Genomic DNA, 27,521 nt, shown 5'->3' with positions numbered 1-27,521 from the left:
GAAGGAGTGCAGACTTGAGGCTCCACAGGCTCTTCCAAAAGGAAGAGAGCTCACGTAAGAACTCATAAACAATCACCTCTGTTCTCTTTATTCTTCTGATTTGACTCCTTTGCTCCATGTCTTTCTGCCTCCTCCCCTGTGCAGAATTTGACCCAAGGAAGAGCTGAGAGTTGACTGGCAGCTCCATCAGTACCTGCTTATTGCAGCGAAGAAGGTCATGGCCCAGGTTTGCTTTCTCCAGAGGGGCTGGGAAGCTTGTGGAACCTGCTGGGAGCACTGGGAGCGGCCAGCAGAGCCTGGATGGGGGCCTATGCCCACCACTGGCCGCAAGGCATGCAGTCCTGAGGGCGGCTTCCGTCTGCTCTTCATCAACAGACAGAGGTGCTTATGTTGGAAGAGAAATACAGATGATGGTTCCCTTCATTCTCACTCCTGAACTCAGTAAGGTAAATGATCTGTTTAACACAGTATAATAACTCTGTAAAGACCATAAGTCAGAAACTGCTTTAATTCTGTTTTCACCACTGAAGCCCTGTGGTGTGGAACCTCACTTTTCCCCCACTTTTTTCAGCTGCAAAATGATGTCCAGATAACATCCAAATTCTTTCCAGCCCTAAAATCTGTGATGCGCTGTGTTTTAATGAGGACAGAGGTGTAGCATTTACTCCCAGTGAGGGTTCCCAGGGTGGCTATATAAACTCTATGCATACAGATTCCTTTCTTCAAAGGGAGCCTGTCCGTGTTCATATTTCCCTATTTATAAGGCATGATCTGTCATTTATTGGCCATAACCTTCCATTATACTGGATGCTGTACAAGTGTCCTTGTTAAAATACTGACATGCCAATAAAACTCTCTGTCTCAAACTTAAACAACAGCGCTCATGCTGAGGCCATAAGCTGGCTCTTATTTAAACATACACGTAGGGGAAGAGATGAAGTGTCTTACTTCACCCCAGGGTAGAGTCAAGACTGTTTCCAGTTAAAGAAGAGTCTTCAGGCAAACACAGTGTAATGAGGGAGATGGCTCTAGAGGGCAGAACTGAAGGGCTGCCTCCAGGAGAGGCAAGGAAGTGACGGGGAATGCCTGGAGCCTGGGTGTGTGTTGGGGGTGGAGGGGGCGGTGATTTCAAAGAGCAAAGCTCTGGCCTCAACTAAAAGGCCAGAGGGGACATCTGGGTTTCACAAACAGGAGCAGTGAATGGAAGGAAAGGTGTTGATAAGCCAGAGCTCTGGTCTCATACCCTGCATCTATGACATGAGGGGCTGTCCATCCCCACACACGACTTTGGGATCAGAACCAAGAAGGTGAACATTGGCTTCATGTTCATTTCGGTCAAGTCGAGGGGCTATGCTTGGGCTTCCCAGTAGCTCAGTGGTAAAGAATTTGCCTGCCGGTTCAGGAGACACAAGAGATGAACGTTGGATCCCTGGGTGGGGAAGATCCCCTGGAGGAGGAAACGGCAACCCACTCCGGTGTTCTTGCCTGGAGAATTCCATGGACAGAGGAACCTGGCGGGCTGCAGTCCTTGGGGTCACAGAGTCAGACGTGACTTGGCAACTGAGCTTGCACACCACACAGGGTCTGTAGAATAACTCTTCAAAATCTCCCCTATCAACTTCCCACACATTTTCGTGGTTCCATCTTTGGCCACATTAGGACCTCCTAGCATGCTTTGGGGAAATGTGGTCTGTGCTCCATTTCAATCTCAACAAAATAACTCCTGGTGGGCGCGGGGAACAAAGGGGCAAACTTTAAACCTCCCTCAGGTTATTGTAAGCTGTGCTTAAGAACGACTTCTGGGATCACCAGCAGTAACCCTTTGTAAAACTAAAACGAAATTATGTACTTTTTGAAAAGATGGCATGAAAGACAGAAGTTAGGAAATACTTGATTTTGAATCTAGTCCAAGCAAGAGATGAGACTTTGGTTTCCTTTGTCCTAGGAGACCTAGTCCAAGCTCCCTGGGAAGATCTGAGGATATCGGGATTCTCCTAAGGGCTTTTAACAGAACTTCAAGAGCAAGACAGCTGGTGATACAGCTCATAGGTGTCCCTGACTTGCCAGTGGCCAGCAGGGTGAGGCTCAGCACCCTGGCAAGGCGTGGTGGCCCAGACCTCACTCGACAGGCACATGAAGGCGGGCAACCCTCCCACAACACATCCTGGATCACTGGGTGGGGAGATGTTTCCCACCCGGAGCGTGGCCCGAAGGCAGACAGAAGTGATGAGAGCCTCATAGTTAAGTCACAGAGTCACTGATGTGGGATCAGTCCTGGCAACAAGTTCATGATTTCAAGGAGGCAGAAACATACATGTGGCTACTGTGCAAGGCAGTGCTGCCTCCAATGGGGCCAGCTGTCTGCTCCCTGCGTCTGGCTTCACCATGACCATCATGGTACCCAGCAAGTGCTCATTAAATGCCTCTGGGGACTGTGTTAAACTGACTTTGTAGTTCTTCAACTGCTTCACCACGGAGTGTTAGGGTTCCCTCTGAGCAGGCGCCAGCAGCCAGCCAGGTTAAATGACACTCCAGCCAGAAACACCCGACAGGCCATTCAGTTAATAAGCAGTGGGAACCAAACCCAACCAGAAATTCTGCCCTGATAGGATCCTTAGAATAGCTCTCAAATAGCTACTCAGGAGGCTTGACTTCCGCCCCCAGGTTCTACCTCTCCAGTATCTTCCGAGGTCCAGAGAGGCTAGAAATGGGAAAGTTTCATTTTTGAAAGGAGCAAGTCAGGTAGGCTGTGTAGACAGGTCTACACTCGCTGTTTACCCCATCTCTCCCTGACTCCTGTGACCAGGTTGGGGTAGGGTGTGGTCACGACAGCAGGCTCCTTGCTCCACACATTCTGAACGGTCCTCTGAATGCAAAATGCCATCGGACGAGTCCACTCTGCCTCCAATGAGCTGTCCTCCCAGATTTCCTTCTCTGGCCGCGGCTCCTCCCCCTCGCGGGCGCCACCCTGACCTGTGCTGTCCCCGAGCGCAGTTCAGCGCCGCCTTCTCCCTCTTAACTCTCTTGCCTTCTCCCCTTCTCCGCACTTCTTTCATTTTCTCTCCCCCCAAACCCCCGGACTGACCGTCTCCAGTCTCCATCTTTCCAGCCTTTCTCCTCCGGGTCCTGGCCTCCTACAAAGCCGTACCCTTGCGGACCAGCGCCCGGGAGGAGTTTGATAATTGACTTAAGGTCAACAAAAGAAAAAAAGTGAGCTCGGAGACGCTGGAGCACAGGCTCCTCCGGCGGAGCTGAGAAGGGCTCCCGGCCTCGGGCCCCAACCTGCTGGGACGCCCGGCCGGACCCCGCCCGGCCCGCGGGGAGCACGGAGGGACGCGCCGGCGGCCGCAGGTGCGGGCGGGCTGGGGGGCTGGCAGCCGGCCGTGGGGAAGGCCCTCGGCCTGCGTCTCGGCCGCGCGTCTGTGCAGCCGGCCGCGCTCTCGGCGCCCGACGGCCAGGGCGGCCCGGCCCCGCGCGGGCGGGAGGCGGGAGGGGCGGCCAGCGCGGGGGTCTCCGCCAGGCGGGCTCAGCTGCGAGCGGCCCGGTGTCCGGTGTCGGGTGTCCGGTGTCGCCGCGCCGGCAGGAGAGCGGCGGCGCGGAGAGCGGCGGCGCAGGGAGCGGGCCGGTGGTCGCGGTGAGGGGCGCGCGGGGCCGCGGGGCGCGCGGGCAGCTCCGGGACGCGTCCCTCGGGGGAGCGCCCCGGGCTGCCGGGGAGGGAGCGCCTGGGGGTCGCGGGCGAGGAAGGCGGCGCGCCAGGCGCGGTCCCCGATCCCGTGGGCGCGGGGTGCACTGGGGGCCCGCGCGGGGCCGCGGTGGGCGCGCCACCCCTCGGAAGGCGGGCGCAGACGGTGGCCGCAGGCGGCCGCGCGGTGACCTTCCCCTGCCCTAGGGTTCGCGAGGGCGCCCTTGGAGTGGCGTCCGGGGCACCGGGGAGTCACTGCGGGTTCGCTCAGAGTGTCTTTCTCTCCCCAAGAGTTATAGGAAAGAGGCGACAGAGCGTCCCTTTCTTTCTAAATAAACTTAAAGAGTCAGCTCAACCCTAAAACTTTGTTGGATGCCTGCTTAAGAGAAACAACGACTTGGATACAAGTTTTTTATTTAGTTTTTTTCAATGAAGAAGTAAGTGGAATCAATGCGGGCGTAGATCTGGCATGAGTGAAATTTCTAGATAAACCTCTGTGCAGTGATTTCAAATTTCTGAAGAGTGGTACATCATCTTTACAGAATTTACCAAATTGATGTTGCCCCCCCAATTCATTTTATCCTCCAAGAGAACCTTTGTGCGGGTAGATTAATAACGCAAGTTGAATGAGAAAACTGAAAGTCTGAAAACAGCTAGCTGTTTGAAAAGAATTATAGTTCAAATGGTATTCTTACCATTAAAGTTACAATGTCCATATCACAATATTTTTATGATTAATTAGGCTGTGTTGTTTTTTTTTTTGGTGCTCAGTCGTGTCAGACTCTTCGTGACCCCATGGAATGTAGCCCCTAGGCTCTATCCAGGGACTTTTCTAGACGAGGATATTGGAGTGCCTTGCCATTTCCTTCTCTAGGGGATCTCCCAGACCCAGGGATCGTACCTGGTTCTCTTGCATTTCCTGCATTGGCAGGCAGATTCTTTACCACTGCACCACCCTTTCAGGTGAGGTCTCAGAGTCATTAAAAATACAAAAAGTCCTCTAAAAAAAACCAACATCATTGTTTAGAGGACAGTGGCCCTAAACCCCAGTAAAGTACGATCAAGTATGAGAGCCAGGCCACCCCTATGGGAGTCCTGGGAGACAACTGTGACCCAGTAGAAATTTGTTTTTGCAAAAAGTAGCAGACGCGGACGTGTTGCTTGTCATTTTTGTCTTTTAAGAAAAGTATTGCACAGGAAGAAACTGAGTTAGCCCAGCTTTCCTTTTTACTGGATCTTGAATGGGGGGAGCCCGCTGCACTCTCGGTTGCAGCACTGATTGTCAGGGGGTAAAATAGGGGAAATCCTGACCAGTTCATTTCCTCCTTTCTGCTTCCTCCACCCTGGCTCCACTTGCCTCTGTAAGTCCCCGCTGGATGGTGTGGCACAGACCTCAGGTTACAGAGTCACAGTTCAGGCTCCTTTCACGGTGAGGAAAGCCAATGCGGGTAGTGAAGTGACACCCAGCCCGGTAGAGGTAGGGCTGGCCTCCCGGGCCCGCCGGCGCTGTGTTTGAGGTTCCTACTGGCGGGCCGCAGCCTCAGCCTGGCATGCAGTGTTTGTATTTCAGCAGCCTCGCCCCGCAAGATTCTTGTCAGCTGGATCCCCAAGTTTTCTTTGAGGGTAGGGGGAAGCCAGTGTCTTTCCCTGAAGGTCCACTAATTACCTTTAATGTAAAAAAAAAAAAAAAAAATCATGTTTGGGGGAAACCGTACAAGATCGAAGCTGTGAGAGCTTGGACCTGTCTTCCCCGAGGCACAGAGCCACCCTTTCCCCTGGTCTGTCTCCGCTGCTGGTCTGTTCCCCAGGGGCTGTGGATGGAGCTGCGGGTGGATGCTGTGTAGACTGAGTGCTCTGTGTGAACGCCCTGAGCCCCGCGTGTCGGTCATTTCCCGCTGTCCTTCCTGGGGTGGGGGCTTTTCCGTACCTGCCCTCCCCTAAGGCCACCTGCACTTGCAGAGATGAGGCTTCTGCCCCCCGCGAGGGTCAGCCCTGCCTCATGCACTTTGGGTTCAGCATTTCTGCTGCTGCCAGAACTTGCTTCTGAAACATCACCTGTGGTTCCCCATCCCGGTGATGCTCTGATTCTGAAAGGTGAAAGGTGAAGTCGCTCAGTCGTGTCTGACTCTTTGCGACCCCACGGATTATACAGTCCATGAAATTCTCCAGACCAGAATACTGGAGTGGGTAGCCTTTCTGTTCTCCAGGGGATCTTCCCAATTCAGGGATCAAACCCAGGTCTCCCGCATTGCAGGTGGAGTCTTTACCAGCTGAGCCAAAAAAGAAGCCCAAGAATACTGGAGTGGGTAGCCTATCCCTTCTTCAGGGGATCTTCTGGACCCAGGAATCAAACCGGGGTCTAGTGCATTGCAGGAGGAGTCTTTACCAATTGAGCTACCAGGGAAGCCTGATTCTGGGCTCCCAGCAGACTCCGTGCCCCTGACTTGGAGCCAGACGGCCGGGCATACCCCCTCCATCGTCGTGTAGGAAATGGGGATGATGAGGGGCTGAACTCCAAGGTTGGGATGAAGATTCGTTAGTTACTGCCTTCACCACTCATGGTCGTGGCTGCGGCTGGGGTCAGCGTCCGAGACCAGGAGCACTCCAGGTGGGGAGGGGAGAGGGGATTCAGCCCTTTCTGGGTTTTCCTGTTTAGGCGCTGCCTGGCCTGTCCCCATTGCTGGGAGTCGCCCAATTCCAGACTGGGGAATAGAGTGGAAGCCTTCAGCTTCCCTGGGCAGTTCCTCTCCCCTGTGTTTTACTTCTGCAAAAGCCAACCCCTGGTCAAGAAATGTCCCGGCGTAAGGACCTTTACCGGAATGTCATATACAGCTTTATTATGCTGAGGCACGTTCCTTCGGAATGTCAAGGACTCACTCACTGTGGCTTCTTAGCACTTGGTCTCCAGCATTCGAGTGCAGTGAGCTGAGGACTTACCTTCTTCCTGCCGTTCTGACACCTACAGACAAGAGCTCATCCTCTGGAAACCCCCCTCGAGTGTAGATTTAGTTGAGCCCCTCTCCTGGAGACTCCAGAGTCAGGAAAGCATCACAGGACATCAGTGGTGTGGCCGTTAGAGCCTTTGAGGGTCGCCTCAAAGCAAAATACAAAGCTAGCCAGGCAGCCTGGGGCGGGCGTGGCTGACTGAGTTAGAGTCGGACGGTGCCTTTAATTCTTTTAAAAATTTCTCTTAACACTGTGTTCCGTTTGAGCCCCGGGTAGTTGGATGCTACAGATGGCAGGATGCAGATGGCGGGGGTCGTGGTAGCCTCAGTAAAGGTCCCTGCTACATCAGGGCACGTTAGTGAATGGAACTACATGTTGTTGGTACTCAGAGCCCCCTGGGTACCCTGGCTGTTGGGCTGTTGCTCATGCTTCTCTGAAAAAGCTGGTGTAAATGGAGAAACAGCTGTGCAAGGAGGCGGAGCGGGAGTGAGGCTGCAGGAGCCTCCCGGACGTGAGAGGAGTGTGGCAGCCTGCCTGGGGGTGACCGGGAGACGGGCCGGGGCTGACCGGGAGGCGGGCCGGGGCTGACCGGCCATGGGCCTGGGAGGGCCGCCGTGTGGCTGAGTGACTGGTCTGAAGCTTAAGAGCCTTTGAACTTAGTTTGGAGAAAGAAGATATTTGAGAGGGCGTGGCCAGATGGTGGAATTGTTAGTCCGTTTCTTAGAACATAGGTGATCCTGAAGAGTTGAAATAAATAAGCTTTTTGTGCATATCTTATTATATTGGAACAAAATAAGCATCCTTTTGTCCCCCCAGAATGAAAATGTGTACATCATTTTCTTCTAATGACAAAAATATGAAGGTTTGCTATATTTTTTGAAAATAGACCAAATGGAAATGTGTGAAGTAGAACACATCTGCTGAGGAGTAGGTACCCCTGTGAAGTCACCTGTGTGCTCAGGCCCAAGGCTCCTCCGCCTGAGAAACTGTCTTCCAGAGCAAGGACCCTTTGTCATGCGCCTGGTCACCTCTTCAGTTCAGTTCAGTTGCTCAGTCGTGTTTGACTCTTTGCGACCCCATGGACTGCAGCACGCCAGGCCTCCCTGTCCATCACCAACTCCTGGAGCTTGCTCAAACTCAATTCCATTGTGTCGGCGATGCCATCCAACCATCTCATCCTCTGGCATCCCCTTCTCCTCCCGCCTTCAATCTTTCCCAGCATCAGGGTCTTTTCCAAGGAGTCAGTTTGTCGCATCAGGTGGCCAAAGTATTGGAGTTTCAGCTTCAGCATCAGTCCTTCCAATGAATATTCAGGACTGATCTCCTTCAGAATGGACTGGTTGGATCTCCTTGCAGTCCAAGGGACTCTCAAGACTCTTCTCCAACACCACAGTTCAAAAGCATCAATTCTTCTGCGCTCATCTTTCTTTAGAGTGCAACTCTCAGATCCTTACATGACCATTGGAAAAACCGTAGCCTTGACTAGATAGACCTTTGTTGGCAAAGTAATGTCTCTGCTCTTTAATATGCTGTCTAGCTTGGTCATAGCGTTTCTTCCAAGGAGAAAGTGTCTTTTAATTTCACAGCTCCCCCAGTTTATCTGGTCTGTAAATTTAGACCCTGTGAAATTAGGGTATCTGGAAGAGGCCCTAAACCCTGGTGCCCTTCCAAAATGCATGTGAGTGCCCTCTCCTGCTCTGCACGGCTTCCGTGGTTCTAGTAAGTTGTCTGAACACTGAACTGTCCTTCTGTGAGGATGACAGCACATAATTGTGTGTATTAACTGCCACTTGTAAGGGAAAATTGCATTATGGTCTAATTTTTATTTCTTCTTTATTTCTTCCTTAAGCCCGGCTTGGGTTTGGGTGGGTAATTCTCTGAAATCTCAAAAACGGTGTTTTCTTTTGAAGTACGTTGTTTGGAGAGAGGCTTTTAATTTCATCCCTGCCTTTGTCTCTTTAACTGTTTTTAGCTGTGGACGTGGTGGTTTGTTGAGCTCGGAGGTAATCACATGTTTGCTTAGTTGGGAGAAGGCCAAGCCTCTGTTAATTTTTTGTTTCCCTGAGAGTGACCGGTGAAAAGTTAGGGTTTATTTTTTATTTTTTGTTAAAGTATCTTTGGAAATTATAGGATACAGGTTACACAAAGCTCTTAACAAAGCTTGCCTGAAATAAAAGCGGATCTGTGTTTCCGCCAAGCTTACTCCTAAGCCTGTCCTGGCCTTTGTACCTTTTAACATGGTTGCATCTTGGCTGTTTCTCTTTGCAGGTTCATGAGTGGCATTTTGGACAGGGGGCCTGGTGTGGGAACCCAGAGCCAGTTTGCTGAACTGCCGTCGTCCCAGGCCCACTAGCATCTGGGAAGGTCTGTGGGTGCCCCCCTCCCCCGCCCTGTGCCAGCCCAGGGGAGGCAGCCCTGGAAGCCGTTCTCAAGAACTTTTGCCCCAGGTGTAAAAGACTCCAGCCCTGCAAAGATGCTGAAACAGATCCTGTCGGAGATGTACATAGATCCTGATCTGCTGGCAGAGCTGAACGAGGAACAGAAACAGATCCTGTTCTTCAAGATGAGGGAGGAGCAGGTCCGCCGCTGGAAAGAAAGAGAAGCATCGATGGAAAAACAGGAGTCCTTGCCAGTGAAACCCAGACCAAAGAAAGGTAAGCGGAGCTCGCTTTTCCCGGGAGCCCACGCGGCGGGCTGCCTCCCTGCTCATTTTCATGTTTCATGCTGGTCAGCAGCTAGCCGCATTTGAAGTCCGGTTTGGCAGGCGGACCCTGAGTGTTACCGAGCTTTTCATGGTGCAGTTGATCAGCCTGAAGCGCGCACACGCACACACATGAGCGGCAATACTCTGGAGTGGTGAGGCTGAGAGCAGATGTCTTTCTTGAAACCGGACTGACCTTAAGCTGCAGTAAAAAGTCACGTGGAGATGAACTCGAGGGACATGCAGGAAGGGTCCACCTCGTCTTATCCCAGATGCCTGGTATTCTGCTGTGCTGGGCTTAGTCGCTCAGTTGTATACAATTTGTGACCCCATGGACTGTAGCCCTCCAGGTTCCCCTGTCCATGGAATTCTCCAGGCAAGAATATTGGAGTGAGTAGCCTATCCCTTCTCCAGGGGATCTTCCTGACCCAGGAATCCAACCAGGGTCTCCTGCATTGCAGGCAGATTGTTTACCAACTGAGCCACCAGGGAAGCCCCTGGTACTCTGCTGCTGCTGCTGCTGCTGAGTCGCTACAGTCCTGTCCGACTCTGTGCCACCCCTTAGACGGCAGCCCACCAGGCTCCGCTGCCCCTAGGATTCTCCAGGCAAGAACACTGGAGTGGGTTGCCATTTCCTTCTCCAATGCATACCCAGCATACAAAGTCTTTATGGCTGCATCTCTCTAGAATGCAGTTTCCATTCTGTAGACTCTGAGAGATGTTTCTTTGAGTCTTCTGTTTTTAGGGACATTCACTTTCAAGATGCAACTACTACTAAAAGGAAAAAAGTCATAATGCTAATTTTTTTAGTGTGAGTTCACCTTTCAAATGTACTATCTCCTCCTGACCCAAGGAATCCCTGGTAGCTTGGCCACATCTTTGGGGCCATGAATGAGGAGGAATTCTTTGTATATCAGGGTTAAAGCATATACACACAGAGACATGGGAAAGCGCGCATTAGCGCACACACACCCGTCCACACACTTTTTGTTATGGACAAATACCTATGTTGTTGGAAAAAAACAGTTTTCAAAGTCACTTACAGAGAGGCATTCAAAGATCAATTTCTCTTCATTTTTCATTAAGCCAGGAAAAATAAATTTGATAAAACCGTTCAGGGTTTCAAAGATTGAGAAAATTAATCTCCCTTGTTTGCACAGACTCAAAAGGGAAGTCAGTTTAGTGACCTTTTTCTTGCACTGTCTTTTATTAAAACCTTTTTCCAATTAAGGTTTTATAGTGATATGGAAGTAAATATGAGTAGTTCATTTATTATTATTATTATCACCAATAGCAGCTATTTATTAAACCCCTGTTTTGTCAGACACCATGCAAAGCACTTTTACATAGATTTCATGTCATCTTCACGATATTTCTCCAAAACAGGTATCAGTGGTCCCGTTTTACACATGGAGAAGTGCAGTAATACATGCAAGGTCACACCCCAGTTGGTACCTAGGTCCACTGGACTTCACAGGACTCTGCACTCTCCAAGGACATCCTTGGTTTTCCTTCTAGCGGTAACATGTCCAAACTGAAGCATGAGCCTGTATCTTTCCGATCTGGCTTCTTCATTTCCTTGCATCCTTTGGTCTGAGTTAACCAAGTATAACGGGGCCTCCTGGCACTGTATTAGTTGTGAACGTGACACGCAGACGTGGTGGGTGACTGTGTAGACTGGGGCCGCAGAAAGGCTCTGTCCCCTGGAATCAGTGGCCTGGAGCTCTTTGAGAGACTTCGGGTTTCTCACTTTTGCTGAGTTAGTCTCCTCCTGGTGATGTAAGGTGTTCTTTGCTCAAATTCTTCCTTTGCAGGTTGTAGATTTTTCCCTTTCGTCTCTTTAAATCTATCATGCTACTCCCTCCTGTCCTTCAGAAAAACCAGCTGCTAGCCTTATAGGACTTCCCTTGTATGTTATCTGTTGCTTCTCCTGTGCTGCATGCTCAGTCGATTCGGTTGTGTCTGACTCTTTGTGACCCCGTGGACTGTAGCTCACCAGGCTCCTCTGTCCTTGGGATTCTCCAGGGAAGAGTACTGGAGTGGGTTGCCATTTCCTTCTCCAGGGGACCTACCCAACCCAGGGATCAAACTCACATCTCTCTTGCATCTCCTGCATTGGCAAGTGGATTCTTTAACGCTGTCACCCCCTGGGAAGCTTTTCCTTTGCTGCTTTTAATATTCTCTAATTTTTGTGATTTTAATTACAGTGAGTCTTGGTATGTTCGTCTTTGGGTTCATCCTATCAGGCAGTGGTCCCCGACCTTTTTGGAAGCAGGGACTGGTTGTAGGGAGGACAGTTTTTCCGAGGATGGGGATGGTGGGGGGTGCTAATGTGAGTGATGGGGAGTCATTGCAGCTTGGAGGTTGGCGACTCCTGCTGTCTGGAAGTATGTGTATTTCCTGGGCTGGAGTGACTGCTTCCTTTCCCAGCCTAAGGGAGTTTTCAGTTATTATTCTTCACATATTTTCTCAGGCTCATTTTCTGTCTCTTTTCCTTCTGGGCCCCTGTAATGCTAATATTAGTGCCTTGATGTTGTCCCCAAGGTCTCTTGACCTGTCCTCATTTCTTTCCATCCTTTTTTCTGCTCAGCAGCAGTGATTTCCACTCCTCCATCTTCCAGCTCACTGATCCACTCTTCTGTATTGTTTAGTCTACTGTTGATTCCTTCTGGTGTATTTTTCATTTTAGTTACTGTATTCTCCTTCTCTGTGTGTTCTTTGTATTTTCTAACTCTTTGTTTAAAAATTCCAAGTTCTTGCTCTGTGCATACCTGCTGTCCTCCCGAGTACTTTCATCATCTTTACAAGCACTGCCCTGAGCTCCTTCTTGGGTAGAAAGCTTATCTCCACTTCTTTTAGTTCTTCTGGGGTTTTATCGTCTTTCTTCATCTGGAACATGTTCCTCTGCTACCTCGTTTGTCTTTTTTTTTTTCTACATAGTTATTTGTATTTTTACAAATAGCTGGTCTGGAGACCCGTGCTGGCTTCCTGGAGGGAAGGGCCAATGTCTGCCCGCTGGTGTGTGGAGTTGGGTCTTGGCCCTCTGGTGGGCAAGGCGAAGTCCAGAGGCGTGTCTAGAGTCAGCTGTGGGCTCAGGAAGTCCTCAGGGCCTGCTCATGGCTGGGGCTTCGTTCCTACCCAGTTAGTTGTTTGGCCTGAGGCCTCTCAGCACGGGTTGCCTGCAAGCTGTTGGGTAGCCCAGGTCTTGGCACTAATGAGCTAAGATGGAAGCTGCCAGCAGCTGTGTCCTCATGACAGAAGGTCCCCAAATATGTGTGCCTCCAGGATTCATGGCCCCAGGGTGACACGTAGCCATCCCCGCCTCCCTGGGAGACCCTCCAAAACCGACAGATAGGTCTTGCCCAGACTCCTATCAAATGACTGCTTTTCACCCTGGGTCCTGGTGTGTGTGAGATTTTGTGTGCGCCCTTTAAGAGTGAAGTCTCTATTCCCCCCACTCCTGTGGGATTCCCAAAATTAAGCCCCGCTGGCTTTCAAAAGCCAATGTTCTGGGGGTTCATCTTCCCAGATAAGTAGGACCCCTGGGCTGGGGAGCCTGGCCTGGGGCTCAGAACTCTCACTCTGGTGAGAGAAGCGCCAGTCTGTGGGTCGTCCACCTTGGGGTGTCTGTCTCACTGTGGTGTCTGTCTCATCGTGGTTCCTTTTCTATGTTTTTGTTTGGAGGAGATCTTTTCTTGTAGGTTCTGGTCTTTTTCATGGATGGTTTTTCTGTAGATAGTTGCGATTTTGGTGTTCTCATGAGAGGAGGTGAGCTCAGAGCCTTTCTGCTCCATCACCTTGCCCAGGCTCCTGTTGATTTTTTAATAGGATGGCTAGAAAATGTATAATTACAGGTAGCGCTCCCATTGGACAGCACTGCTCTAGACTGTAAACGTGGCCCCAACCGATTGAGCTGCTGGAGTGTCAGACCCTGAACTCTGTGCTTAAGTCTATTAGCTCATGAAATCATCACAGCCAGGCCTGGAGCTGAGTTACTTTCACATTTCACAGGTGAGGAAAGGGAGACGGAGGGACCTTAACTGACTTGCCCAGGGCAGCAGCTGGTCAGTGACCCTGAGTCTGACTCTCCCATAACTGGCACTGTTAACAAACGTTGCCCCTTTTTCAGCCAACCTGACGCATCGAGCTTACCTGGAGCTTGGTAACAGGTGCCATCGTCTGCGGGTGCCCTGCACACATCTGAACGTGTGCTTGTGTGGGTGTCCTCCCGTGGAACCTTTATTCCGTAAGTTTTTTTTTTTTTCTGGTCATGCACACAGAGGAGGCCTTTTCTTGGTAGAGGCTGCCCAGCAATAGACACCTCTCCAGCTGGTGGGAACTTCTCGCAAGAAGCCAGGCTCTGGTCACTATGAGCGGTGACTGAGATGCTCCGTGTGCACCCTTGGAACAGGCTTGGGCTTGTGAGATTTCACTTGTGGATTCTCAGACGAGCTCCTTTATGCAGAGCCTTCCCTTTTCAATGAAATGATGGCAGAGCCCTGGTGTGAGCCATCTGCCGTGTCTGCTTCCCTCCCTTCCCTCCTGACCCAGCACAGAGACCTCCGTTGCTGGGTTCAGTTCTCAGCTCAGTTGATTTCTCAGCCGGGTCTCACCCTGTGAGTTGCCTCTCGGAGTCGCTTCGCGTCGTGGTCCCTTGCTGTCTCCACGACTGTTGTCTTTTACATCTCTGCCTGACCCTGAATACCTGTGTTCCCCAGGGGAGCCTCATTCTGCCCTGGTGGTTGGTAAGCTTCAGGTGGGATTGAGGGTCCCTTAGACTCCATGGAAAACTTACTGAAAGCTTGGACCAGGAAAATCCGTACAGACGACATTTGCTGCAGAGTTGCCCAATGCTGACAGATTCCCTGAGCCTCATTCACAGACTCCCCGACTAGGTTAAGGTCAGGGTCTCTGTACTCCCTCCCTGGGGCATCTTTTCTTCTCTTTATGGAATCTCACACCTGTATTTCGAAACCAGACCTCTTATCTGAGCATTGGTCTCGTACCAGTTACCCAACAAGCATCTCTGCTCAGAAGACCCTTGGGCCCTTGATGCAAAACCATGTTCTTCAGCATCATCCCAGCTGTCTCCCCTCCACCCCCCAGGCCTGCTCCTGCCTCTCAGTCTCCACCATGATCTGCAGCCCGCTTTCCTTTGAGTCACCAAAGCCGGAAGCCTGGGAGTCCGCTGGTTACTCCCTGTCTCAGCACACTCCGTTGCTCCCTCCCACGGAGGTTCTCCCTACCACCCTGTGGGTCTGTTAGCAAGGGCCAGGCCCTTGTGTTGATGTCACTTCATTTAATCTTTGTAAGAATCCAGGGAGGTGAACATCGCCCGCCGCCTGATTCTTACAAATAAGGAAACAGACTTGGAGAAAGTGACGTGGGCGGGTCACCGTTGGAGTCCAAGTTTGAACGTCAGATCTGAGTCTGCTCTGAGCCGCTGGTCCCAGCCCGCTCTGGGCTCACTCTGGGCTGGATAGTGTGACGGCCTTGGGTCTCACGTGTGGAGCGCTGGACTCAGATGCCCTCGAGGATGTTCCCTCTCACCCCTTGGAGCCGTGGACCAGCCCGCCACCCCCCCGAGTGACCTACTCACTTGTCTGTGCCACCACCTGCTGCCCGGGACAGTGGTGCCCTGGGGTTCTCCAGCTCCCTTTCTGTCCCTTTTGTCTCTAGAATAAATATTTTCAAAGGTTTAAAACACAGACTCGCAGAATTATTACCTGCACTACCTTCAGGGAAGTCCCCATAGGACTGGGCCTTATTGTGCTAAATTGCTTCAGTCGTGTCCAATTCTTTTGTGACGCTATGGACTGTAGCCCTCAGGCTCCTCTGTCCCTGGGGATTCTCCAGGCACAAATACTGGAGTTCGTTGCCATGCCCTCCTCCAGGGGATCTTCCCGACCAAGGGATTGAACGCGCATGTCCTCTGGCTCCTATATTGCAGGCAGATTCTTTACTGCTGAGCCACCAGGGAAGCCCAGGACTGGGCCTTGGTCTTCACTGAAACGTGGGGCTGGTGCTCTCCTGCTCTGCAGGGCCAAGACAGTGACCCCGTACCCCGCTTGCTCAGCAGAGCCCTGCAAACATTCATTTCCTGCCTTTCCTGTTGGTGGGTTTCCTTTTTTTTCTCTCAAAGGTATTTCAGTTTGGACAGTGCATCAGAGGTGACTCTAAACACAGGTTTTACTGCCTCACAGTCAGGTAAGGAATTCTGGTTCCATTGCACCAGCTCTACAATCCCAGACAAGGAACTTACCCTCCCTGACCCTCAATTTCCTTGTGGCTGAGTAGGGTTACTAACAGCCTCGGTGATGCTCTACATATTTCACGGCAGACCTGGCATGGCCACCCATCAGAAGGAACGTGGCCGTAGCACCCAAATCCCTGAGGCCCTGCCGGCCAGGCATTTGTCCTCTGGTTTCTGGGTCAGAGGTGAGTGACCATGAGGAGCGGCCAGAGTGGTGGACAGTTCCTTGGGCATTGCGAGTTCAGGCAGCACGTGGACACTGCAGCCCAGGGTCGGTGGAAGTCACCTATATGCCCAGGAGTGGGGTTTCTGGGTCATATGGTAGCTTTAGTTTTTTAAGGAACCTCCATACTGTTTTCCAAAGTGGTTGTACCAACTTTGGTTCCCACCAGCAGTGTCGGTGGGTTTCCTTTCCTCCACACCCTCTCACCATTTATTATTTGTAATCTTTTTGATGATGGCTGTTCTGACCAGTGTGAGCTGATACCTTATTGTAGTTTTGATTTGCATTTCTGTAATAACTGGTGATGTTGAGCATCTCTTCATGTGCCTGTTGGCCACATGTATGTTTTCTTCAGAAAAACCTCTGTTTAGGTTCTCTGCTCACATTTTGATTGGGTGTTTTTTGTTTTGTGTAGTTTTTGGTATTGAGCTGTATGAGCTGTTTAATTTGGAAATTAAACCTCGTTGGTCACATTGTTTGCAAATATTTTCTCCCGATCCATAGGTTGTCTTTTCATTTTGTTGATGGTTTTCCTTTGCTGTGCAAAAGCTTCTAAGTTTGATTAGGTCCCATTTGTTTATTTTTGCTTTTCTTTCTTTTGCCTTGGGAGACCGAGCTAGGAAAATAGTTAGGATTTATGTCAGAGGGTGTTTTGCCTGTGCTCTCTGCTGGGAGTTTTGTGGTTCATGTCTGACAGTTGTGGGCTCTTGGTTGGTCCCTCAGACCAAGAACATGAAATTAATCCTTTTGAGCACTTGTCTGTGAGTTCAGACTCATCGCCTCTGTTTTATCAAAGAGGAAACTCGGACTGGAGAAGTAAAGTGCCGTAAACACTGGGATTTTCATACAGCGTTCTGGAGTTATGCCACACAGGCCCTCCACGTAAACCTCTTCACCGGGCATCTGGGGCCTGTGCCAGGCGGGCCCCCGCTCCCCTTGTGACCTCAGCCCACGACCAGTCGGCTTCTCAAGCCTCGTCAGCTCTGGCAGAAACCCTGGTTCCACGTGACCCCTCGCCATTTCCCATCCCTGGGCTTCTGTCACGCTGTTCCTCCTGTCCAGCACCAAACCCACTCTGTCCTCTGTCTAAATTCCATACCCAGCCTCCCCAGCTGAACGCTAGGAACGTCTTATTTCTTCTCTGTCCTTTCGAAGCTCCCTGCCTTCTCTGAGTCCTCGTTGGACGTAATCTTGCCTGGTCACAGAGTATGTGCCCTGCCCACCCGACCCCATCGCCCTCGTTGGACGTAATCTCGCCTGGTCACAGAGTATGTGCCCTGCCCACCCGACCCCATCGCTAGCACTTTAACACCCCTCCTCAGCCAGGTGGCTCAGATGGTAAAGCATCTGCCTGCAATGCAGGAGACCCAGATTTGATCCCTGGCTTGGGAAGATCCCCTGGAGAAGGGCATGGCAACCCACTCCAGTATTCTTGCCTGGAGAATCCCATGGACAGAGGAGCCTGGCAAGTCCAAGGGGTCCCAAGAGTCGGACACAGCTGAGTGACTAACATCGTCATTGTCTCAGTCGTGCTATTTTCGTAATTAACTGGTGGTCCAGCGCCTGCCTCCTTTAGCTGAAACCTGAGTCCCTGAGAGCTGGGACTGTCTGTCTTGTTTGCAAGTGTCTGCAGCACGTCCACCTCAGGGCCTGGCACGAAGTAGACAGGTGGCGAAGTTCATCAAGTCGGTGACCAGCTGCCCTGCCCTCCTCTCCCAGGCCCTGGTGACCTGCAGGAGAGTGTCTCACCCCGTGCACCCCACAGCACCCAGCTCTGCACCCCGCCAGCCTTAGGGACACCATGGGAACGTCGTGGGAGACAGCCCTCCCTGTCTTGGCATGAAGCCAGGGGCGCCAGGCCGACACTCCCTTTACTAGAATGACCCCCTCGCTGGGTTCAGGGAACTTTATGGACCCCCGAGGACCCCAGTGTCTTTGCCCCAAAGGAGAGGGGCCGTCAGAGCAGAGACTCCTGTCAGGGCTGCTATCTGACACGTCCATATAATAACCCCCTTCCTTCTTGCCCCAGAGCCGCCGTCTCTTTACGCCTCCCCCACCATCTTAGAGATACGGGGGCACTGTCCCTCCCCTTTGTTCTCAGCCCCTCCTGTGTTCATAGGGTTTCTGGATTCCTCTCCCCTGGAGCATGTCCTCCCCCAACAGGAGTTATGGCCCCCGCGTGCCCTGTGTTATGCTCTCAGACATGGTTTGGGGGCAGCGTGTGTCGCTGTCCCAAGACGGGCTGCAGGGACCCCTGGGCCCCTCCTACCTCCCCTGGTTCTTGGCCGCGCCATCTCCAGCCACCTTCCTCCTGCTGCCAGAACTGTTGACAGAGGGTTGTTAGGTGAAGACGGAGAGGTGGACACAGTGGGAACATTCTTAGCTGCCCCAGAGCAGGCAGTATGGGGACTTTGTGAGGGATGCCAGTGTCCCATGGTGAAGGAACCTGTGTGCATCTCCTCAATGAGCCACAGCTGACCTGGCCTCCCCAGCCAGGGCCCACCCAGGACTGACCTTCTCTCATACCTGCGTCCACCTGTGAGCACAGACTGACTCCTCCTCCCTGCCCCCTCAATATCCTTCAGACTTAGGACTGCCCGCCCCCCGACTTCTCCAGGGGATGACCACCATCCCGGGTGTCAGGAAGCCTGATGTGCCCGTTTGAGGAACAGGAATTAGAAGGTAAACACAGCCCCTGCGATCAGCAGGGAACAGCGTTATTCTAGGAGCTTCCCCATGTCTCACTCCGGGCGTGTCGTCTCTCACAGCTGGTGTGAGTCTCTCAGCTGCCACGGCCGTCAACAACACAGAGGAGTGGTTGTACCCGCCTCTGCTGAGCACGTCGTGTGTCAGACACCCCGGGGACCTGCCCCGCGGCTGCCTCCCACCACGGCTGTCCTCTGGAGCAGACGTTAGGGTTCCCATTGTGTGGACAAGAAACTGAGGCTTAGGGAGATTAAATGATTTGTCCAAGTCATACAGCTAAATAACAGGGCTAGGGTTTAAAGCAAAGCTGGTCTGACTCTAAAACACATGCCTTGGACCCAGCAGTGAGTCCTAGGAATATGGTGGACGTGCCATGCCCTAGAACAGCTGGGTTGCACGGAGATTCTTAGGCTTCAGAGGTTCAGGAGTCTGATGTTGGCTCTGTTACCCTAGAGATAACGCAGACAGTGGTCTTCCCATCTCGGGTCTTGACTTATAAAAAAGGCACGTGCAGAACCCACACTCATCATGCTTTAAAACGACATTCCAGCCACCGCCCTGGAAGGGGCTGCTTGCTCAGAGCATGTTGGACGTGCTTCGCTTCATCTGATCTTTAAATACTTGAACGGTGGAAAACCTCCTAACCCATGGCTGAAGATACTTGTTCAAACCAGATCCTTGTTTTGCTTGCAGACAACGGCAGATCCGTTCACTGGAAGCTGGGAGCCGACAATGAGGTCTGGGTCTGGGTGATGGGTGAACATCACCTGGACAAACCCTACGACGTGATCTGTGATGAGATCCTCGCGGAGAGGGCGAGGCTGAAGGCCGAGCAGGAGACGCCGGAGCTCAGGTGTGGACCCACGGGGCCGGGGGGGCCCAGCCAGGCCGAGGGGCCGCCGTGCTTCTTGGCTGATAGAGCCTTCGGGAGGGCCAGGTGGGCCTCGAGGGCACGCGGTGGCATCCAGTTTCTGGAAAGTTCTCCCTTTCAATTCCGGGGAACCCCCTTCACTCACGAGGCCACCACGTCGGCTGTTCTGCATCCCCCCGGGACGCCGTGGATGTGGTTCACCAGTGACCCTGGGCTTCCCTAACGTTGAGCAAGAGCAGCACAGTCGTGGGAGTGAGTGCGGCTCCGCGACCCCCTCGGGCTGCAGGCTCCCGGGCGGCCGCTGAGGAGAGCAGTCCCCAGGGGGTCTGTCCATGTTGGGTGCTCAGGGACGGTCCGGGAGCTTGCAGTCCAGGAGGAGATACAGGCGGCCACGCGGGCTGTGTGTGTGCTGTGACTCAGGCCAGCCTGGGGGCTCCCATCCTGATCCCAGGGGGAGAACCTGGAAAGGTAAGTGGGTTTCCAGCTGCAGGAGGTCAGGTGGGAGAAGGCAGGCAGGAGGTCATCAGGACCCCTCGATAGAGTGTATGGTGAATCCTTCTGCGTGTTTGGGGTGCATGTGGCTGATGGGGGTGGTGCTCTCTCATGCCTTGAAGGCCAGATTTAGGACTCTGGATCTCATTCTGTGGATAGTGAGGAGGTGCTGAGTGAGGAAGTGACATAATCACTGCAGACACAGGGAGGTCACGGGTGGCAGACACGGGGCAGGGCATGGGTCGCCTCTGCCGGGTGCTAGGGTGGCTTCTGGGCCCCCCGCCCCCGAGTGTGGGCAGCCCTGCATGAGAGGAGAAACGGGAGCAGACAGGAGGCCTCTGTCCCATGCCTCAGGGCTGTGACTTCACAGCCGTAGGTGGGCACACAGGGAAAAAAAAAAAGGGACTCTGTGCTGCTGAGGACGCGAAGGCTGTCTGCTCTATTCCCGAACAGAAGGAAGGCTGTTCAGCTTCTCATGCGGGAGCCGGGCAGGCCTGGATTCCAGTCCTGGCCACTGCCAGGCCTTGGATGCGGGATAACGGTTATCCTGAGCCTCTTACAGCAAAGCCAGGGTAACCGCACCCTGCCCCCAGGGCTGCTGTGAGGACTTGGTTAATGTCTTTAAATACTTCACAAGGGCTCAGCCTGGCATCAACACCGTTCACGTCCTTTGAACGTAGACATCCACTTGGGGGAAAGCTGTCTTTACTGCAGGACGTGTTTTGATAATTCCACGTTTGTTTCTCCTCAGAAAAGCTCAGCCTGGAGAGCTCAGCAGCAGCTCGAAATCAAAGCTGCCATCCTCCGAGGGGCGGGCGCCCGGTGCCGGGGAGACCGGGAATGTGGGCGACAAGGTGGCAGAGGCCGGGACGCCGGGCCGAGGCTGTGGGCCGGCTGCACCCCTCGCAGAGCAGAAAGCGCCCGTGAGTCATGTCTCTAAACCATGCGGAACTTCCCGACAGGGAGACAGAGGTGTCGGGGCCCCGGGGCATCGGGATCCTAAAGGGGCTTTTCTGGAAAAGGTTCCTCCTGCCTTGAAGGCCCTGCGGTTATTCCTTAGGGGGATGGACTCACCTGCTTCCTCACAAACAACATAGAGCCCCCTTTTTCATGGGAGAAGTTGTGAGGAGAGAACTCTAAATAGAAAACTGTGCATTGTTAAGACATCCCCAGGGTTATTATTTTCCTGTTACATTTTTCTGTAATGGGTCGGCAGGGTCTTTCTCGAAGGGCTGGCTGGTGGACGGCAGAGCTCCTGGTCCCGTGGCCTCCGGGACTGGCGTGCGCACACCGCGGCCAGCTCCCCTCACCAGGGCGGGCAGGGCCAGGTCTGGCGGTTAAAGCTGCGGTTTGCTGGGCCTGGAACACCGGCTCCTCCGGGATCTAGACTGTGTCCTCATGAGTCCCCCCCGCTTCACCCCAATGATGGAGTGAAGGGTGGATGGGGCCAGACAGGGAGGGTCTTGTGGGTGACCTGTTGTGCAAGAATGGTTGGCAGTTGTCAATGATTTTTGAGCAAGGGGCTGACCTGACCCCTTTTGAGGACGAAGCGTCAGGGCCCGTTGGTTTCATAGGGTCTGCCTGGTTTGTGGAACAGCCGTTGGCCTCCACACAACAAGAGCTCTGTCCTCGGAGCTAGAATGAATTCTCTGAGGTGTCAGGTCATTTACAAGAGCTCAAACGCAATTTGCTTCTGGGATTGTGGTTTGGAAGAATAATAAAACTAGATGATGAAGTTATTTCTTCTGCCAAGAACTTAATTACCCGGAGAGCTAGCAGGGGATTTGCAGCGGCCTGGCTTCTGTGAGGGCTCCAGCCCTCTGGTTCTGGGTGTGCTCTTTACTTCTTGGAGGATGTTGAGCGGGGCTGGGGGGTACATGGAGGAGAAGACCCCAAGATGGATTGATTTACTCGTTCAATGAACAAGTACCGTTATGTACCAGGACTGAGATTACACCATAGGAGTAAAAATGGGATCATTGCCATTGTGGACTTCATAACTGAGGAAGCAAGAGAGACTTCACATAAAGTGTCATTTCAAGCGGAAGCAGTGGTCCAGGGACCGGGGTGTGTTTCTGTGCTCTTAGCCTGGGGACGTGAGCATCACCAGGGGTGGGGGTGGGGTGGGGAGGGCAGAATGGCTCTACAGGGGACTCGGAGCTGGAGGTGACCGCACAGGGTGCCTGGGGCTGGAGGTTCCAGCAGAGAGACCGCTGGGCAGGGCTGTGTGGCTGGGGTGGCTGGCGTGCAGAGGCAGGGATGGAGTGAAGGGCGGGTGGGGCCAGATGGGGAGGGTCTTGGGGGCTACCTGTTGTGCAAGAACAGTTGCCAGTTGTCAGTGATTTCTGAGCAAGGGGCTGACCTGAGCAGATTTGTTTTCAGAGGAACTGACCATTCTTGCATCAGAGTAGGTCTTGCTTTCTCGCATCAGATAGAGGTCTCTAGCACAGGTTTCCAAGCTTGGACGCCTAGGGGCATGAGGGTGTCATCAGCATAAACAGGAACCAAATGCTGGAGGAGTTGCTGGTTTGTTTGTTTGTTTTTTTAATGAAGGATAATTGCTTTACCATCTTGTGCTGGTTTCTGCCATACTCAGAATGCATTAGCCGTAAAGACTAGTCTGAGTCTGGTTTAGAAACATCAAGGATTTCTCATGCTCCTTGAGATGGAGATATAAGTTGATTTTATATGTGTGCTTAGTTGCTAAGTCGTGTCTGACTCTTTGCAACCCATGGACTGTAAGCCCATCAGGCTCCTCTGTCCATGGGCTTCTCCAAGCAGGAATACTGGAGTGGGTTGCCATTTCTTTCTCCAGCATATCTTCCCCACCCAGGGATTGAACCCCAATCTCCTGCATTGCAGGCGGATTCCTTACCGTCTGAGCCGCCAGGATTTTTTATATAAAACTTTTTATATAAAAAGCCGTCTGATTTTTTATATAAAATCAGGAAGCTGATTTTATATAAAAGAATAAAATACACACATTTTGATTTAAAGTTTGCAAAGCTTTTTCTTGTGGAATTATTTCATTTTATGACATGAGTATGATTTCTGTGTGCACATCCACAGACTAACACCCGAAGAGACTAATCTGCCCCCGAATCTCTGAAAGTCCTCGTTTTCCTATATCTGACTTAACTCCCACTCCCATCATAATTCCAATGTACAGATTCGTTGTCTTCTCCAGATTTGCTCCTTGGGAAAGAACTCTGGTGAGAAGCTGAGACAATGCATGTTTCCAAAATGCAGTCCAGACTTTCGCTGTAAAGATTTCTGTGTTGCAGCCATAACTAACCATTGTTGTTCAGTCACTAAGTCGTGTCCAACTCTTTGTGATCCCATGAACTGCATCACACCAGGCTTCCCTGTCCTTCACTGTCTCCCAGAGTTCTCTCAGATTCATGTCCATTGAGTGAGTGTTGCTATTTAACCATCTCATCCTCTGCCACCCTCTTCTCCTTTTGCCTTCAATCTTTCCCAGAATCAGGGTCTTTTCCAATGAGTTGGCTCTTTGCATCAGGTGGCCAAATTATTGAAGCTTCAGCATCAGTCCTTCCAGTGAATATTCAGGGTTGATTTCCTTTAGGACTGACTTATTTAATCTTGCAGTCTAAGGGCCTCTGAAGAGTCTTCTCCAGCACCACAATTTGAAAGCATCAGTTCTTTGGTGCTCAGCCTTTTTTGTGGTTCAGCTTTCACATCTGTACATGACTTCTGGAAAAATCATAGCTCTGACTATAGGAACCTTTGTTGACAAAGTGATGTCTCTGCTTTTTAATATACCATCTAGGTTTCTCATAGCTTTTCTTCTAAGGAGCAATCGTCTTTTAATTTCATGGCTGCAGTCTCTGTCTGCAGTGACTTTGGAGCCCAAGAAAATATATAAATTTAACCATAGTGTCTATCAATAAAAGGATATGGTCATGTCTTTAAAATTTCATTGTCTAGACAAGGCCTAAAATTTATTATGAAAAGGAAAACTATCAAGCATTTTTATTGAAGTTTGTGATCATAATGCTTATCTGAATAACCATGCGAGGCTTTAAAGAACAGTCGATTTTCCAGAATCATAAAAAGCTCCAATCTTTGGCCACCTGGGTGAGAAGAGCTGACTCATTGGAAAAGACCTGATGCTGGGAAAGACTGAAGACAGCAGGAGAAGGGGACGACAGAGGATGAGATGGTTGGATGGCATCACCGACTCAATGGACAAGAATCTGAGCAAACTCCAGGAGACAGTGGAGGACAGGGAAGCCTGGTGTGCTGCAGTCCATGAAGTCACAAAGAGTCGGACACAACTTAGCGACTGAACAACAGGAGTGGACTGGGTCTCTGCATTTGTACCAGCTGGTGCCTTTTCAGCTCTGCTCTGATTGTCTTATGAAAGTATGGAGGTGGGAGACATTGTGATAGACATATATATAGTCTGGGGCCCCTTTGGGCCCCTGTAAGACTCAGGGCAAATCCCACTGTTAATCCTTCGTTATCCACTCTCTTTGAAAATGAAAGTGTTAGTTGCTCAGTTGTGTCCAGCTCTTTGCGACCCCATGGACTGTAGCCCGCCAAGCTCCTCTATCCATGGGATTCTTGCGGCAAGAATACTGGAGTGGATTGCTATTTCCTCCTCCAGAGGAATCTTCGAAATCCAGGGATTGAACCTGAGTCTCCTGCATTGCAGGTGGGTTCTTTACCTTCTAAGCCACCAGAGAAACCCCATCTGCTCTCTTTACCCACTAATATTTTGAATAAGATGAAATCACCTTAAGAGGATGCCAAGAGGCGAAAGCAGAACATCCTAAGGGTGTAGCCAGGAGCCTGGGATATTCTTCGGTGAAAAGATAGGTTTGCTTTTGTGCTGGTAGCTGGGGCAGTCGTGGCTGGGGCCAGGAATTTGACCCTTTACATACAGGTGTCCCTGGACAGCTGCCGGAGGACTTGGTTTCAGGATCCCACTCCATCCTCAGAGCCGCCGTCTGGGATGTAAAACCAGGTGTGTTCTTGGAGTGGAGGGGGCTGGCCCGTGGCTGGGTGGGGCCTGTGTTAGAGGCGGGGCCTGGCCCTCTCTTCTGCTGGGGAGGAACCGGCTGCACCCTCACCATCACACCCTGGGGATTCAAGGTTTTGCTTTTTTCCCTCGTAAAGCAGGAATGCTTTAGATCCAGATGTTGCTGGCTTTCAAATTAAACAGTAGACTTTCTTCTGTAAGAAAACAGGGAGAAAGAGAGAGGGGAGGGAGTGAGCAGGGAGTGGAGAGGGGATCGAGGCGGCATCCCCACAGCTTACATCCCAGCCCTGCTGCTGCCTCAGCCAGACGGCTTGGTGTCTGCCCTGCGCCTGGCAGCAAGGAGTCTGTGTGACCCGGCTTCTCCCGAGGGCCGGCAGACAAATCTCAGAACCTCTTGGAGCCTCCATTTTCTCCTCTGTAAAAACTGGAGATTAAAAATTATTGTTGTTCAGTCGCTAAGTTGTGACCAACTCTTTGGCGACTCCATGGACTGTAGCCCGCCGGGCTCCTCCATCCATGGGATTCTCCAGGCAAGAATACTGGGCTGGGTTGCCATTTCTTCCTCCAGGGGATCTTCCCAACCCAGGGATCAAACTCACGCCTCCTGCATTGGCAGGCAGATTCTTTACCACTGAGCCACCAGGGAAGCCCCAGGAATTAAAAACACCTGCCTTTTTTTGAGCCCCAGAAATTAAAAGCATACCTTTCCTTCCCTGGTGGCTCAGCTGGTAAAGAATCCACCTTCAGTGTGGGAGACCTGGGTTCGATCCCTGAATTGGGAAGATCCCCTGGAGGAGGGAAAGGCTACCCACTCCAGTATTCTGGCCTGGAGAATTCCATGGGCTGTATAGTCCGTGGGGTCACAAAGAGTCGGACACAACTGAGCGTCTTTGACTTTCACTGCCCACCACACCCTGAAGGTGGAGGGCTCAGCAGTACTGGCCTGCCCTCCGTTATCCAAACCCCTGGGCCAGATGCGTTTTAGATTCCAGGTTTTTTCAGACTTTATAAAAGAAATGCTGTGTCTATACAGTGTAATGTGTAGTATCCCCAGTAGGGCTTGCTGCTGCTGCTGCTAAGTCGCTTCAGTCGTGTCCAACTCTGTGCAACCCCAGAGACGGCAGCCCACCAGGCTCCCCCGTCCCTGGGATTCTCCAGGCAAGAACACTGGAGTGGGTTGCCATTTCCTTCTCCAATGCATGAAAGTGAAAATTGAAAGTGAAGTCACTCAGTCATGTCCGACTCTTAGCGACCCCATGGACTGCAGCCCACCAGGCTCCTCCGTCAAGAGTACTGGAGTGGGGTGCCATCGCCTTCTCTGCCAGCAGGGCTTAGTTACACTCTGATCAGTGATGGTAAATACTGTAAATGGCCTCACAGTAGTCCGAGTCACGTTTTCTCCTGAGGATAAGCTGTGTACATTCAGAACTGGTTGGATTTCATTATTGTTCCAAAGGGGTTGTGGACTTGGAGGAGACTTTTGTGCTGTGGAAGCATAATGAGAGCAAACACGGTAAATGACCCAGAAGACCGGGGCTTTCATCCTCACTCTGTGTCTGCAGGATTCTGTTTTTCCTTATCTGTAAAGTGAGAGGCTTCTTCCCCCCAGTATTTGAAAAATATAACTTTTTAATGAAAATGTATCCAAATCACTGGTGGCTCAGATGGTAAAGTGTCTGCTTGCAATGCGGGAGATCCGGGTTCGATCCCTGGGTCGGGAGGATCCCCTGGAGAAGGAAATGGCAACCCAGTCCTGTGTTCTTGCCTGGTAAATTCCATGGACAGAGGAGCCTGGTAGGCTACAGTCCACGGGGTCACAAAGTCAGACATGTAATATTTATCTTTGTTAGCAATGATTTTTTTTAACTATAGGAGCATGTGTTAATCATCCAAAAGCTATCTATCCATTTATCCATCCATCTGACCTGCCTCCCTACCTATTCACCCATTGATCTATATAAACTAATATACATTTGTATTGACCAGTTATTTAATAGCATCACATAGTACATTTTATAATGACTGACTAGTCTACTTCGGATATTTTGGGTGTAAATATAAATGTTTACGTCTGATTTTTATGAAATCAAGTTCACCCATAACAAATTTCCTTTTAGAAAATTACCTCATTGCTACAAATTTACAAATTTAAAGATTACAAGTAAATTTAAAAATTAAGACCCTGAAAAATTTTTTTAAATGCACAAGAATGGATTAGAACATGAGATATTTTTGAACTGCTTACCCTCTGAGGGATCCTCTGGAGGAGGAGCTGGCACCCCACTCCAGTATTCTTGCCCAGAGAATCCCATGGACAGAGGAGCCTGGCGGGCTACAGTCCATGGGGTGGCAAAGAGTTGGACACGAGTGACTGTCTGGGCACACTCTGAGGGAAAAATATGCAGATCCAATTGAGAGGCGTTTAAATGGTCTGTCGCCACGGAGCACAAGACTGCTCCTACGCCTGCACCTGCACAGACATCACTAATGGATCACAGGTCTCCTCCCCAGAGCCAGGGCCCCTTCCTCTTTTGTGCCCTGTCTGCATAGACATCACTAATGGATCACAGCTCTCCTTCCCGGAGCCACGGCCCCTTCCTCTTTTGTGCCCTGTCCACACAGACATCACTAATGGATCGCAG

At 51.5% G+C, this 27,521-nt stretch overlaps 1 protein-coding gene across 11 annotated transcripts in view; it reads left to right on the top strand.

Annotated features, from left to right (window-relative positions):
• The first annotated feature begins 2,873 nt into the window (after positions 1-2,873).
• The window catches only part of SH2D4A (SH2 domain containing 4A), a 75,322-nt gene continuing 50,674 nt past the window's right edge, over positions 2,874-27,521 (top strand). For 2 of the 11 annotated variants that reach the window (XM_086380543.1, XM_086380542.1), the window contains exons 1-4: positions 2,951-3,351; positions 8,897-9,282; positions 19,205-19,364; positions 20,626-20,797. In XM_086380543.1, the coding sequence (XP_086236669.1) occupies positions 9,102-9,282; positions 19,205-19,364; positions 20,626-20,797 (513 nt within the window). In that variant the 5' untranslated portion in view covers positions 2,951-3,351; positions 8,897-9,101. Of the gene's footprint in view, positions 3,352-8,896; positions 9,283-19,204; positions 19,365-20,625; positions 20,798-27,521 lie in introns of all 11 variants that reach the window. The other 9 variants (XR_015156249.1, XR_015156248.1, XM_086380539.1 and 6 more) reach the window with 8 other exon arrangements.

Source organism: Bos grunniens, chromosome 27, assembly GCF_055505025.1.
Source record: "Bos grunniens cultivar Pamir isolate PY7600 chromosome 27, Bosgru_T2T1.0, whole genome shotgun sequence".
In the NCBI taxonomy this organism is placed as follows: Eukaryota; Metazoa; Chordata; class Mammalia; order Artiodactyla; family Bovidae; genus Bos; species Bos grunniens.
This window is presented reverse-complemented; position numbering and strand designations above follow the sequence as displayed.